Raw genomic sequence first — 15,061 nt, 5'->3', positions numbered from 1 at the left:
AGTTTCCATAATCCCTATGTGTTGTGGGAGGGACCTGGTGGGAGGTAATTGAACCATGGTGCCAGTTACTTTCATGCTGCTATTCTTATGATAGTAAGTTCTCCTGAAATCTGATGGTTTATAGGGAGCTTTCCCGCCTTCTGCTCAGCACTTCTCCTTCCTGCCATCATATGAAGAAGGACGTGTTTGCTTCTCCTTCTGGCATGATTCTAAGTTTCTTGAGGCCTCCTCTGTCATGTGGAACTGTGAGTCAATTAAACCTCTTTCCTTTATAAATTACCCAGTCTTGGGAAGTTCATTATAGCAGCATGAGAACGGACTAATACAGCATAATTATTAATCAACATCTAGAGTTAATAGGTTGCCCTTTTATTGAACAATACCAGGGATTTGTAACACATTAACTATGATTGTTAGTGTTGCATTTTTAACCCCCATGACACTTCTATTATTTTAATACAGTTTAGTATTTATATAATTACTCACATATTTACTTCTCTTTTTTCCTTTTCATTCTTTATTGCAACTCTGATTCAAATATTTTTATACTGAAAGGTGATATATTGTAGTGCTTAAGACCATGGGTTCTAGAGCCAAAATGCGATTTTTCCAGACTGCTTTTTACTTCTGCTTGACAAATAGGGAAACTGAGACAGAGGGATAATGGTAACATGCTCAAGGCTACATCTAGTAAATGGCAGAGGCAGGATTTAAACCCACCCATTCCCCAGTAGCATCCCTTACACTGTGGAGGGCTTGGTAATAAGCCATGGACTAAGAGATCTGTTGGTGACACAACGCACCAGAGCCCTCTCCACTGTCAGAAAATATACATGCAGGTTCACATCCCTCTAAAACCTTGGGGCTCATGAAGTCCACACATAATTCCTATGAAGAGATTAATTTTATAAGTAAATCACAGGTGAGTTGAATTTCACCCTTGTGAATGCTTACAAACTCATTTTTTTGTGTGTGTGTTTCATCTTGATTTAGGTAATTGGAACTGTCCTGCAAAATTTACAGGAGAAGGCTCCTTCCAGATATATGTAGTTCTGCTTCCGGACTCTCTCCATCTTGGTTCATTTTTCCTGGGAAAACCAAGCAGCAGACCCTTGCTTTACAAACCAAATCATTGAATCTCCCCAAATGCAAAGTCATTTAGATGTTGGTAAGCCTCAGGAGAGATTCGTGATAGAATTATTACATGCTGGAGAGTTTGAAGCTACCTCTGGTGGAGAGGGTCCTTTGAGAAGTGTAGTTAACACAGAACAGTCTTCTAGGTCTTCTAGATTTTCGACTATCTTTATAAGGCTTTCCACTGTGTCCCAGGACAGCATCTTGGAGGCATTGGCTCTGAACTTTTCCTCTAGGTCCTCCTGTCTCAGTGGTTTTCTCCAGTGCCCATAGAAGGTATCAGAGCGACCTGTGAAGGTGGCTCCATCCTTGAGGGTGACACTTATTTCACAGTACAGTGTGTTGAAGCTTGGCAAGTTGTCCGGAGGGTGCTCCAGCTCCACCTTACTGAGCAGCTCTCTCACCTGTGGCCTGTTGATCTGGCATTCATGGAATGAGGGGACAGTGATGCCACCATCAAGTAGCATGGCACAGGCCATGTACTGGAATGAATGACGGGCTTCATGCTCCGAATCTGGAAAGGGCCTGTTTACATACTGGACATTTGGTATCCTGAGCACAATTCTCTTAATGTAGTCAATTGGAAGCAGGGCTCTCTCTGCTACTAGGTGCTTTCTCACAGATGCAGCTGCGTCTGCCACCCAGTGGGTAGATAAATGTGCAGGAAAACGCTTAAAGGCCACATCCTGCTGGTCCAGCAGCCAACTGTAGGAATCTAGGTTTGGAAGGACTTTTGGGGAATAGTTGGCATAAAAGGCCCCAAATCCTGCCTCCAAGTCCAAGACCTGCTTGTTTCCTTGGAGATCCAGCATTGCCAGAAATGCAGCTTCTATCCCATGCTTGGCAGCATTGCCAATGTGGAGGGGCTTGGTCTGGGTGGCAGCATTGGCCATGGGTGCCCCAGCATGGGAAACAGCAATGGCCAGAGCTTCTTGGCACTTTGTCGAGCTAAGTCCTAAAAACTTGGATGCAGCAGCAGCACTACCCAGCGTTCCTACCACGGAAGGGGGATGGAATCTGAAAAGCAAAGAAGCAGAGTTGGAGATGTACAAACTGTAACCACCAGGAGGCAGGATAGCGTAGTCATCAAGAACATTGATAATGGAGTCACACTGTCTGGGTTCAGATCTCAGCTCCATTACTTTATTAGCTATGTGATCTGGGGAAAATTATTCAACTTCTCTGTAGATTTTTTCTTACACAAAATGGTGATAGGCCAGGTGTGATGGCTCATGTATGTAATCCCAGGACTTTGGGAGGCCAAGGTGGGAGGGTCATCTGAGGTCAGGAGTTTGAGACTAGGTTGGCCAACATGGCAAAACACTGACTCTACTAAAAATACAAAAATTTGCCGGATGTGGTGGTGGGTGCCTGCAGTCCCAGCTACTTGGGAGACTGAGGCAGGAGAATCACTTGAACCTGGGAGGCAGAGGCTGCAGTGAGCTGAGATCATGCTGCTGCACTCCAGCCTGGGTGACAGAGTGAGATGGTCTCAAAAAAATATAATAATAAAAAAAAAATAAGGCCGGGCACGATGGCTCACACCTGTAATCCCAGCACTTTGGGAGGCCAAGGCAGGCAGATCACAAGGTCAAGAGCTCGAGACCATCCTGGCCAACATGATGAAACCCCGTCTCTACTAAAAATACAAAAATCAGCTGGGGGTGGTGGTGCATGCCTGTAGTCTGAGCTACTTGGGAGGCTGAGGCAGGAGAATCACTTGAACCCGGGAGGCAGAGGTTGCAGTGAGCCAAGATTGCACCACTGCACTCCAGCCTGGCAACAGAATGAGACTCCATCTCAAAAAATAAAATAAAATAAAATAAAATAAAATGGTGATAATAATAACGTCTACCTCTTAGAGTTTTAGGAGCTTTGAATAAATTAACATGTTTACAATAATGCGTAGCACATAGTGAGTTCTTTATAAATGATACCATTACAATTATTGCCAGAAAGGCAACAGCTATTGATTGCTGAAATCTCACCTAAGTCACTGTGAGAATTGTGGGCCTTGAAGAAACTGAAACTTCACTACCTAGTATTTCAATTTACTTCTGTCGTGGCAGGCTGGAGCAAGTGGCAACATAAATCTGAGACTGAGCCATATGATGTGGCCAACATTTGACCATTTTTTATCTGCAGGATGAACAGTCAGAGTAAGGATATTCTGAATGTCCTCATTAGTCTGAGGGATGCTAGCTAGTCTCAGAATAGATTCTGCTTTGAGGATGAAATAAGGAATACTCAGTACACCCATGAATGCCAGAATGACATGAATCACCTTGCGACGAGAGGCCCAATTTATCTCACGGTCCAAGTTGCACTCTCGAAGTCACTTCTTTAAATGTGGATAGAGGGTTTTGTATGTGACTGGTGTATTGACTTATCTACCTGCACTAATGTTAACAACTTCCGCTGAGCTGGCCTCTAAGTCAGAAAGCTCTATGGAGATAATGATTGATAGATGAAGGGGATGTGACTACCTTTTGATGGGGCAAATTCTCTCCATACCTCTTTGGTATGTCATTGGCCTCCTTGGCGAAATGCAGTAATCGGCCTTGCACTTCAATACCAACATTGAAAGCCAGCAGCAGGTCAAGGCCAGAAAACTTTGGACTCCTTGGCAGGGCTTCTGCTAAAGCTGTGAGGACAGGAAGGACAGCCCCAGAAGGGTGGGTGGCAGGGTGCCACGTGTCATCAAAATCCATGGAGTGAATCTGTATAAACAGACACAAACAGCAACAAAAAGCCTTAAATTTTCCCTTAATGCAATGGCTTTTGGACCACTAAGGACTTAGTTTAGTAATAACCTTGTTTTATGTGAGATTCTTTTGATCTGATTCTCAGAAAAGAAAATCTGAGAACTGTCTGTGATTTTTTTCTTTTTTTTTTTTTTTTTTTGAGACAGAGTCTTGCACTGTCACCTAGGCTGGAGTACAGTGGCATGATCCTGGCTCACTGCAACCTCTGCCTCCTGGGTTCAAGCAATTCTCCTGCCTCAGCCTCTGGAGCAGCTGGGATAACAGGTGCCCACCACCACGCCTGGCTAATTTTTGTATTTTTAGCAGAGACGGAGTTTCACCATGTTGGCCAGGGTGGTCTCGAACTCCTGACCTCGTTATCCGCCCGCCTCAGCCTCCCAAAGTGCTAGGATTACAGGCGTGAGCCACCGCCCCCGGCCTGGCTGTGATTATTAATCACATGGCCGGGCACTGGGAAATGCTGTTCCTCTGCCAGAGGAAGGGAGTACCTTGGAGAGCAGCTTGTGAGCCCCAAGGAGCTTGGGTCTTGCCCTGGTGGCCTGAGCTCCCTCTGCCATGGCCCCTGGAAAGATCTATATTCCCCTTTAAAAACAAAGCAGAAGAATCAGGTGGCTGGCAATTCCTTCCTCCTCCACCCTTTAAATAAGTTGCACTGCAAGTTTAATGTCATTTATTCCATATGAGGCCATATGTTTTTGTACCTTTTTATTATGAACTAATTTCAAACTTTTAGAGAAGTTGTAAGAATAGCACAAGAACTCTCAAACCCAGATTAACTTTTCAGCTATATATTTAAAAAAATCATTATTTTCTGCTTTAAGATTTTATTCCTCTTTCTCCTAGCCATTTTCTTTTTCTGTATATTAAAACAGTAATATCCAGAAGTTCATTTAAAAATAGATTTTTATATCTATTTGCTGTCACTGGTGCATTTCCCACTACTTTCAGGACATTACTTTGGAATGCACCATTGGCTTTAACTTTCAATCTCCTGAGCTATTGTCCCCATAAATCATAAAAATATCTCAAAAATCCCAACATGTCCGTTTCAAAGTTACATCTTGTAGAATACTTCCCCTGACACACAGAAAAAGCATAAAAATCATCTGTCAGATGAGAAGTACAGATTTTTGGTTCAGAAAATACAGACACTATAAGGCCATTGTTCCTTTCTCAATAACTATCTGTTGAATGGATGAATGAGTGAATGAATAAAGAACACATTACTCGAGAGAAACTGGCCCCACAACAGGAAAAACAGAAGATATTAGGTCTGGATATGGGTTTTATATTTTTTTGCTATTTATATTCAAGGTTTTGAACTGGGATACCTTAGGGTGTTTTTATCTAAATCCTTCCATCTTCTTTCCTCTGCTACACAATCTGTTTTAAAAGCATCCATTTACTGTAAAAACATGAAAACTGAATTACTACCTAGGAAAGAGGGTAAGCCACTTTAGCTCTCTGACTTTCAGTTCTTTCATCTGTAAAATATAGAATTTGGGCAATTTCTGAGATATTTCCTGACTCTAAAATTATTATGATTATCTAATAGTTGAAAAGACGTGAAAACCTCCTTACAGCCACACCGTTCACAAAAGCAGCGTATGTGGGCGGGAGCCTGATGTCTGGCCGACCCCAAACAGTGCTGGATATGTTGGAACTGTAGATCTGGAACAAAAGCAAATCAACCAGTGATAGTGTGAATACAGTATACCAAGTCACCATTTCAAGAGTTATTCTTCATCTTTGGAGGCATTATTCATAGTTCTTACTTGAACCTTTGCCACAGATAGAAGCCCTAGTCATTGAATTCCTCTCATCCTTGTAGAATACACAACTTTCCCCCATGAAAGGGGGAGGAGATGTCGTTGCTTGATCCCAGATCATGATCCGGAAGTGCTCCAAGGAAGCACATCTGAAGTTACTCTTATTTACTCCTTGGGGTAAATACCAGGGAAGATGGACTAACTGTCTATCTCAAATACACCCTAGGGAGAGCAGGAGCTCTCACGTACATCCCCACTCTGCTCAAAGTACTTGACCAGGCTTTTCTCCAGAGAATAATAATAAACTGTGAGATATTACTAGCATATTTTTTTTCTGTTTATTTGTTTGTTTGTTTTTAAGACAAGGTCTTGCTCTGTTGCCTTGGCTGGGGTGCAGTGGCATGATCTTGACTTACTACAACCCCAACCTCTCAGGCTCAAGTGATCCTCCCACCTCTCAGCCTCCTGAGTAGCTGGGACTATAGGTGTGTGCTATCACACCTGGCTAATTTTTATGTTTTTTGTTTTTGTAGAAATAGGGCTTTGCCATGTTGCCAAGGCTGGTCTCAAATTCTTAGGCTCAAGCCGTCTGCCCGCCTTGGCCTCTGGTAGTGCTGGGATTACAGATGTGAGACATTGTGCCTCAATGTGTATGGTTTTAAGACAGTGACTTAGTAAAGGATATGGATGACTATTAAAATTCAGATAATGGAACATAGAAAATTATAAAAATGATATAGAACAGTGCTATGTACATCAAGTGCTATCTATAAAACGAAGTATAGAGTAAATGTAACACATATGTATGCACTGGGTTTTATCTCTAATGTAGACCTTGAGCTTCTTACCTTGCTGTATTGGCTGGCTTTGTGAAACACTTCTGTAGTGGTTCCCAGGAACCCAGCACCCAGAGTGTCTAGAATCATCCTCTTGCTCCTCTGAATAACACGATCTGTCAGGTGTCCCACTTTCAAGCCGTGAATTGCTGTGGCAAAGCTTTCTGTGACAGACTTTAAAGGGAAGAGTGTTAGGACAGGGCTACACCCCACTTTACTTACACAGTTCTGTTCTATAAGACACCTTGAGGCACTTTTGTGTAAAGAGTTTTGCTCCACTACAAGAAACCCAGTTACTCAGGTTTAGTTTAATTTCTAAAAAAAAGAGATGTGTACCAAGCACCTACTATATGTGAGGCAGAGTAATGTGGGAGCACACAGCAGCCAGTTTATCTCCTCAGTCGAGTTGAGGGGCAGCATAGCAAGCACAGGACACAGCATTGCGTGATGGGTGGTGGTGGAGGGAAGCACAGAGAGTTGTGGGAGGAGGATGCAAGGGACACCTCGTCTGTGTAATAGAGATTTCTGCGGGTGCAGTGCATAGCTGCTATTATGAGATACCTGCCAGGCACTGTGCTGAATGTCTCAAATATATTACCCTTTTAATACCCACAAGTCTCTAGGTAGTTATTTTTGCAGGTGAGGAGACTGAGACCTAGAGAACTGAAGTTACTAATTTTCACAGCTTTTAAATGGTGGAATCTGAACATAAACCCCTATAGGTGTAACTCCACAATCAGTGCATCTAGCTATCAAGTCCCAAATGGTCAGACGAACATGTACCTCAGAACTGCCTGGGGTTCTTGCTGAAAAGGAACGTTTCTGGTCCCCACTCTAGACCACCAAAATTAGACTGTCCCCAGAAATGGAACCTCTGGAAGCATAGTGCAGGATTCTGTTTTCATTAGGATTTCTAGGAGGCTCTCAAGTGCTCTGGTGCTCTTACGTCCAATATGGCAGCTACTCCCTAATGTGGCTACTGAGCACTTGAAATGCAGCAAATTGAGATGTGTCATAAGAGTAAAATAAAGACTGATTTTTGAAGGCTTAGTAGGAAAAAAAGGATATAAAGCATGTCAATAATTTAAAAATATTGATTGCATGCTGAATCAATATTCAATTCATTGACCAGGCGTGGTGGCTCATGCCCGTAATCCCAGCACTTTGGGAGACCGAGGCGGATGGATCACTTGAGGTCAGCAGTTCAAGAACAGCCTGGCCAAGGTGGCAAAACCCCAACTCTACTAAAAATACAAAAATTAGCCGGGTGTGGTGGTGGGTACCTGTAATCCCAGCTACTCAGGAAGCTGAGGTGGGAGAATTGTTTGAACCTGGGAGGCGGAGGTTGCAGTGAGCTGAGATCATGCCACCGCACTCCCGCCTGGGCAACAGAGTGAGACTCCTCTCATCTTAATAAAAAAAATTCAATATATTGATATCAACATAATAATATATGGGATATGGTGTAAATAAAACATGTTATTAATTGACCAGTTTCTTCTAAACATTTTCTAAAATTTAAAATACTAGAAAATTTTAAATTACATATGTGACTTGAGAACCACTGCCTGCTCTTCCCTGTTGGTGGAGACATCGATACTTGATCTGGTTATGAAAACTTAAGAGTCGTCATCAGATAATAGTGTAGGGTGATGAGAATGGAGGGTAAAGGTAGAAGTGGAAGCAAGGGCCAAGGCTGGGAGGTGTGAGAGAGTGGAGGGAGTTTGGCTCCCTTCAGCTGTGGAGTTGCATGCAGGAGACAGAGGTGGGAGGGAGAATGGATTTGCAGCTTATGACCGAATGATGAACATTACATCATGCTAAAGACTGTGATGTCAATGGGGAGCCAAAGTGCTGTCTTAAGAAAAGTAGAGTTATGGTCAGAACTAATGTTTTGGAAAGATTCCTGTAGGCAATTGTGTAGAGAATGGATTGGAGAGGGGTAGACAGGGGCAGTGAAAAGACTGCTGCAGTATCCCAGGTTCTGGATGGGGAAATGGCAGTGCCATTGGCCAAGAGAGAGAACACAGGAAGAGGAGCAGCCTTCCAAGCAATGATGATGGGCTCAGTGTGAACTTGTTGAATATGAAGTGTCTGTGTTCATCCCACTGGAGAAGCTCATTCTGCTTCTACCCATAAGCTAGATAAGAAAAACATGTAAGATTACTTGAATTTCATAAGCAGTGGAGTACTCTGCAATTCCTTTAAAATTCAGATTCTTCAATACATAGACAGTTATTTTGTTTTCTACACATTTTCACAAGAGAGCGTCTATTATGTGGAGTTAAAAACATCCACTCTTAAGTCAGGTTTCACTATCTGCTCCCCACCTAGTGAATGTTGGATTGCTTCCCTTTCTTGCTCTGGTTACTACATCATTGCACAACTTAATTTGTCTCTCTCAGCATCAGATACTTCATTTTTAAATCTTAGCTGTAGGGTGAGGGGCTGTTGGATTAGGGGACGTGGGGTATCTGGGGTTCTCTGATACTGAGCTCAGTGCCAGGACAGAGCTACAGAGATGGAACCCGTGCCTAGCTGAACGTCCTTCAACCTGGCCACTGACTAGTCCCATTTACAGAGTCTCAAGTCAGATTTATCAAGTCAAGGAACACTTGCCATTTTCAAAAGGATGGGCTACTTTTTATGTCTCTGAGAGCTTTGATAGAAAGGTGGAGGGGTGTATGGGGTGGGCGAAAGCAGGAGAGAAGATGGCTGGGAGAGAGAAAGCATGGTGGCACAAAGGTTTCAGATTAGGGTGGAAGAATAACAATAATGTTGATTTTCACGCTGCTAGAAATTTGAGTTAAAATATTTTTAGGGGCAGAAGGAGAGAGGAAGAAAGGGTTTAAACCTAAGAGTTTCAAATATTGATTGGATCCCTGACTCTAAGCAAAACTACCTCTTTTAAACTTCTCTTCTCACCCCTACAAATCCCACAGATGGGGGCATGTAGTGATTGATCATTCATCTCTTCAGGGCTAGATCTGACCCAGGGGTGTCTTATGGAGGAATGTGAGACTGGGGAGCAGGTGGGGGAGGTGGGGTGGTGACACGGAGCCCTGGAGGTAATTGCACCATCCATCCATATGAGACCATGCTGCTGGTGATACAGGAAGGTGGAGCCCCGGAATCCCCTGGAAGTCCTGAACAGCACCCTGTGTGCCAAAGAACACATGGCTGTCCCTGGCCCCTGAAGGAATGAAACATGAGGGAAATAAACCCACAGCTGCTCAGCTGTCTGTGGGCCTTGCGTTCATCTATTTCTAAAATATCTTTCTGATCTGCTTGACCTTCTCATGGCATTTGCACCTCTTTTTAGTTAAATACAGTGATTATTAATGTATAAGGCATAACATAAAGCCATTGAACAAATCAATTTCACAAGTTCTTTTTTTTTTTTTAAGATGGAGTCTCGCTCTGTCGCCCAGGCTGGAGTACAGTGACACGATCTCGGCTCACTGCAAGCTCCACCTCCTGGGTTCACGCCATTCTCCTGCCTCAGCCTCCTGAGTAGCTGGGACTACAGGCGCCCGCCACCACGCCCAGCTAACTTTTTGTATTTTTAGTAGAGACCGGGTTTTACCGAGTTAGTGAGCATGGTCTCAATCTACTGACCTCGTGATCTGTCCGCCTCGGCCTCCCAAAGTGCTGGGATTACAGGCCTGAGCCACCGTGCCCGGGCCACAAGTTCTTACTATGAGTCCAGCACTGTTCTAAGCTCTCAAGAATGCCAAGTCAATACTGGATGGTTCCTGCCTCAAAAAACTTATCTTCTACAGAAGGTGGTGACAGTAAATAGATTAACAGAAACGCAATCTGGCAGTGTCACAATGGACACATAAAACTAAGGGGTTAGAATTCAATGAATTGGTCATGATTCATCCCCTTCCTAACTTTGTACAATAGAATCATGTATCTCATTTGTAAAACAGTAATGAAAGCCACCATGCAGTTAATTAGGTAGCCCACAGGTTATAAGAAAAGTTAAAGCAGAAGCAGGTAGTTCTTAAAAGGAGAGGGCAACTGAAGAAATAGAGGAAGGAAGAAGTCCGCTAGAAAAGCAATTTAAGTAAGTCACATAAAATGCCACAATACCTTGAGCATCATTTTGTTGTAAAGAGGAGGTGCAGTTCAGGAGGAGTGAACCAGAGGAGTAATTTGTTTGCTGGATGTCTGACTGCCTTTATACCCTTTGCTCCTCTCAAACCCATTTCCTTTCATTTTGTTCTAACCCTAGAGTTTCTGTCATTTCAACACCTCCTGACTAGACTCACTTTAACTTCCTCTTTAACTCTTAACGTGGATAAAGAATTCAATGAGGCTAGGATGTACAGTAATCGTGATCATATGATTCCTCACAGGCATCAGAAAAAGTAAATTTATAGTAAAACTAGGATTGCCTTTTGTGCCTACATAGCTTATGTCAATACCAGAAGAATATTCACACTCTTTTAACTAGGTATTCTACTTCTCAAAATTTATCCTAAGGAAGTAAGCATGGATGTATTGAAAATTTTAGGGAAAAACCTCCACCTGCACACAAACAAAATTCATACCCTTGCTTATAAGATCAAAAATTGGAAACATGGCTGGGTGCATTGGCTCACACCTATAATCCTAGTGCTGTGGGAGGCCAAGGTGGGAAGATTACTTGAGGCCAGGAGTTTGAGACCAGCCTGGGCAACAAAACAAGACCTTGCCTCTACAAAAAATTAAAAAAAAAAAAAAACCCAGGTGTGGTGGTGTGTGCCTGCAGTCATAACTACTTGGGAGGCTGAGGCAGGGGGATTACTTGAGCCCAGGAGATTGAGGCTGCAATGAGCTATGATCACACGACTGCACTCCAGCTTGGGTGACAGAGCGTGACCCTGTTTCAAAAAAAAAAAAAAAAAAAACAAAAAGAAAACAATCAAATGCCCTCAAATTGGTTAGGTAAAATGTGGCATGTGCAATATTTAAGGTACACGCCCATTTTCCCCTTCCACTTCACCCTGTTGGTCACCATTGTCTAGGGACAAATGTACCATCCAGAAGTTTCTGGCAACTTGAGACTAAGAACCTGGAAGAGCATTGGGGGTTAATGAACTTTTCCCCAGCTTTTACCCTTGCTCATTCCTGAACTGCTCTTTCCATATTTGCACCTCTCTGATTCTTGGTCCTCTGCCTGGCTTCTGGAATATAGTGCCTTCCTCCCTGTCATCCTGCTATTGCTGGAGTCTGCTTCAACACAGCTTGTCCAGGCCTCTTTGCCTATAATCAATCACTATGATATGGCTTGCCTGGAATTAACTTTGCTCCTCTGGGCAATTGCTACTTCCCCTGGATTGCCTAGTTCTGGCCAATTGGTTTGCACTTACAGTGGGTACCAAAAACAAGTGATTTCAAATCTGAACCTGTTGTTCTAGATATGGTGGCAGAATTTGTCTTTGGAGAAGACTGCATTTAAATTATGGAGGAACTCTCCATGAGCCTTGAGGTTCCATTTCAATCCTATTAGGGAAGAGTTTGGGACAAAGGAGTTAAAATGCTCTGTGTAAAAATGCAAAAGCCCATCTTGCTTGTGGGTGGGAGGAATTCCCTCTTATCCTGGGATGGGTCATCCTTTTTGTTTTATTCAGGTCTTCAACTAATTCACATTAGGGAAGAAAATGTGTTTTACTCAATCTGTTGATTTAAATGTTAGACTCTTCCAAAACATTCTCACAGAAACACCCAGAGTAATGTTGGACCAGCTATATGGGCACCATGTGGCCCAGTCAAGTTGACATAACCATCACACATAGCAATAGATAGTTAATAAAGCTTCAAGCTGTTAATATGACTTATAAGGACCCTTATAAGACTGTAGTTACCTCTTCATGCTCATATCAAGCTTAGCATCTGCCACCCACGACCCATTATGGGCCATGAGTTTTATTGCCTAAGGGACCTTTGTAGCAACAATTCCCTCTTACTTCTTATGTCTTCTCTCCCTACCCTTCTGCCTTTATCTTCTCCTTCACTCTACAACTTCCCTTTCCTTATCTTTCATCTAAGCTAGTGGTCTTAACTGGGGATGAGTAGGTTCCCAAAGGACATTGGGCAACGTCTGGAGATATTTTGGTTGTCACCAAATTGGGGCATCTTATGTGTAGAGTCCAGGTATGTTGACTACAATTACAGTACAACCCCAACAACAAAAGAATTACCAGGCCCAAAATGTTAATAGCACCAAAGTTGAGAAAACCCTGTCTAAAGTTTTACACACTTTTTACTTTAGGAAGTTACATCTAGGGCCGGACTCATGCTTGTCATCCCAGCACTTTGGGAGGCTAAGGCAGGAGAATCACATGAGCCCAGGAGTTTGAGACCAGCCTGGGCAGCATAATGAGGCTCCACTGTGGCAGGCCAGGTCTCACTAACCCAGGCCTCCATAACAACTTTTCAGCACTGACTGAGTGGTTAGGTTAAATGTTGAAAGCTGATAGAGCCAGTGTCCTCATACAAAGGCTAGAATGCAACAAAAGCCCATGAAGAGTTTTGCCTAGGCCTTTCCTGGGTCTTAAAGCATGACAAAATAACGAAGGAATTTTTAACAGGACCCATTTAGGATTAAACAAGTTTTCTTGTGGGTCTGAAGGAACTCCCCAGACCTCTGCAAACAAGCTTTACTGGGGACTATAGGAACTCTCCAGACCTCCATGATCTTGTCTCCATGAGACAAAATAAGGGTAATCACTCCAGCACCTGAATGCATTTAGATTAAGTAAATTTACTGAGGCTCCAGAGGAAGGTCTTCAGGACTCAGATCTTAGTCAAAGATTAGAAGAAGTTAATCATGTACGTCTTTAGATGAATGCATACTTACACACAGACATATCTCTCAGAAGGTATATAAGCTCTGGGAAACTTTGTAATTTTGAGTTGGTCTGGTGATAATTTCCAGGCCTTCTCCCTGTAACTGGTTACAGAAATAAAAACCTCTCTTCTTTCCCAGTTCATCTGCATCTCATTATTGGGCCATGAGAATAAGCAGCCCGACCCTCAGTTTGGTCCAGGAACACTGTCTCTACAAGAAAAAAAAAGAAGAACTACATCGAAGAGCCCACCACCACATCTTAAGTTTAGGTTATGTGCCCTACCTGTATGTTCCCAGGGGATATAAGTTTCCCCTCTTTGTACCCTTTGTTAGATAGGAACATTCTTTTTAGGCAGGGAACTGATCTACCCTGTTGATCACAATATCCCAGGGTCTCACACAGGACTCAACATATAGGTGGTGCTCAGTAAATATTGAAGGAATTAATGCAAACCTGATGCTTTCAATTAGTCAGTCATATTAACTCATGCCCTCATCCCCAACAGAAATGTGTCAGGAGAATCTATTTTTTATTTTATTTTATTTTTGAGATAAAGTCTTGCTCTGTTGCCCAGGCAGGAGTGGAGTGGCACGATGTCAGCTCACTGCAAACTCTGCCTCCCAGTTCAAGCAATTCTTGTGCCCCAGCCTCCTGAGTAGCTGGGATTACAGGAACCCACCACCACACCTGGCTAATTTTTATATTTTTAGTAGAGACGGGGTTTTGCCATGTTGGCCAAGCTGGTTTCAAACTCCTGGCCTCAGGTGATCTGCCCACCTCGGCCTCCCAAAGTGCTGGGATTACAGGTGTGAACCACCACACCGAGCCGAGAATCTACTTTTTAACGGCTGTGGCTTTTATCCTGTTCTGGAGTGCTGGTCTGCCAGCAAACAGAATACAATGAACAGATCTTTCTCTTCATCCTGATAACAGCAGCTCCCCTATAAGGGATGCTTGTGGGAGAATGTGAACTGTCAGAGTAAACTGGAAATATTTGAAACAACAAATCAGGAATGTGAGAATAGAGACTATTTTTGAAAAAGAAAAGCCATTTAATCCGTTTAATTTTGTCCAAAATAGCTGATTACAGTCTTTGAATTTCAGTTTCCTTTTTTCTGACTTGCCCTTCTTTGCCACTATTGGGCAACATTGGATGAGTCAATCTCTGGATTGTTATGATTAAGTTTCATATGATTGTAAGCCAATGTTTTAGGAGAAAATACAGCGGTAGCAATCAGGGTTCATTTCCCCGATTAATTTTTGTTAATTCATTTGGGTCATTGAAACGTACTTACCATGAGAATGGTTTTATAAAATATGAAACTTGGGGCAAATTGTGTTTAATTTCTTTAAAATAACAACAGCAACAATTATCAACAATTACCAAAATTGTTTCCACCTTAGGCCATTATCTATATGCCATTGTTCTGGTTCCATTTTTCCCAGCCCTTAGGACAGCATCACATTTTTCTTCCCTTTCCTTCCCTCCCCTTCCCTTCCCTTCCCTTCCCTTCCCTTCCCTTCCCTTCCCTTCCCTTCCCTTCCCTTCCCTTCCCTTCCCTCCCCTCCCCTCCCCTCCCCTCCCCTCCCCTCCCCTCCCCTCCCCTCCCCTCCCCTCCCCTCCCCTCCCCTCCCCTCCCTTCCTTTTCTTTTCTTTTCTCTTTTTTTTTGGTCAGAGTTTCGCTCTTGTCCCCCAGGCTGGAGTGCAATGGCAC

General features: G+C 43.1%; 1 protein-coding gene across 1 annotated transcript; it reads right to left on the bottom strand.

Annotated features, from left to right (window-relative positions):
- Positions 1 to 520: 520 nt before the first annotated feature.
- ACOD1 (aconitate decarboxylase 1) lies at positions 521 to 10,662 on the bottom strand. The gene is made up of 5 exons (XM_054447279.1): positions 10,603 to 10,662; positions 6,517 to 6,678; positions 5,481 to 5,570; positions 3,649 to 3,854; positions 521 to 2,151 (listed from the first exon to the last, which is right to left on the bottom strand). The coding sequence occupies exons 1-5, from the start codon at positions 10,612 to 10,614 to the stop codon at positions 1,176 to 1,178; spliced, it is 1,446 nt and encodes a 481-aa protein (XP_054303254.1). The 5' UTR covers positions 10,615 to 10,662; the 3' UTR covers positions 521 to 1,175.
- Positions 10,663 to 15,061: the final 4,399 nt, after the last annotated feature.

This window comes from Pongo pygmaeus, chromosome 14, assembly GCF_028885625.2.
Source record: "Pongo pygmaeus isolate AG05252 chromosome 14, NHGRI_mPonPyg2-v2.0_pri, whole genome shotgun sequence".
In the NCBI taxonomy this organism is placed as follows: Eukaryota; Metazoa; Chordata; class Mammalia; order Primates; family Hominidae; genus Pongo; species Pongo pygmaeus.
The sequence above is the reverse complement of the archived record's forward strand: the minus strand, read 5'-3'. Positions and strand labels throughout refer to the sequence as shown.

Excerpts from the sequence above, each read along its gene's own strand:
- ACOD1 (XM_054447279.1), bottom strand. Across the intron at positions 3,855-5,480 it reads CTTTTGTGAACGGTGTGGCT|ATTCACTCCATGGATTTTGA; the intron begins GTAAGGAGGTTT and ends CTGTTTATACAG. Across the intron at positions 2,152-3,648 it reads GCCAATGACATACCAAAGAG|ATTCCATCCCCCTTCCGTGG; the intron begins GTATGGAGAGAA and ends TTTGCTTTTCAG.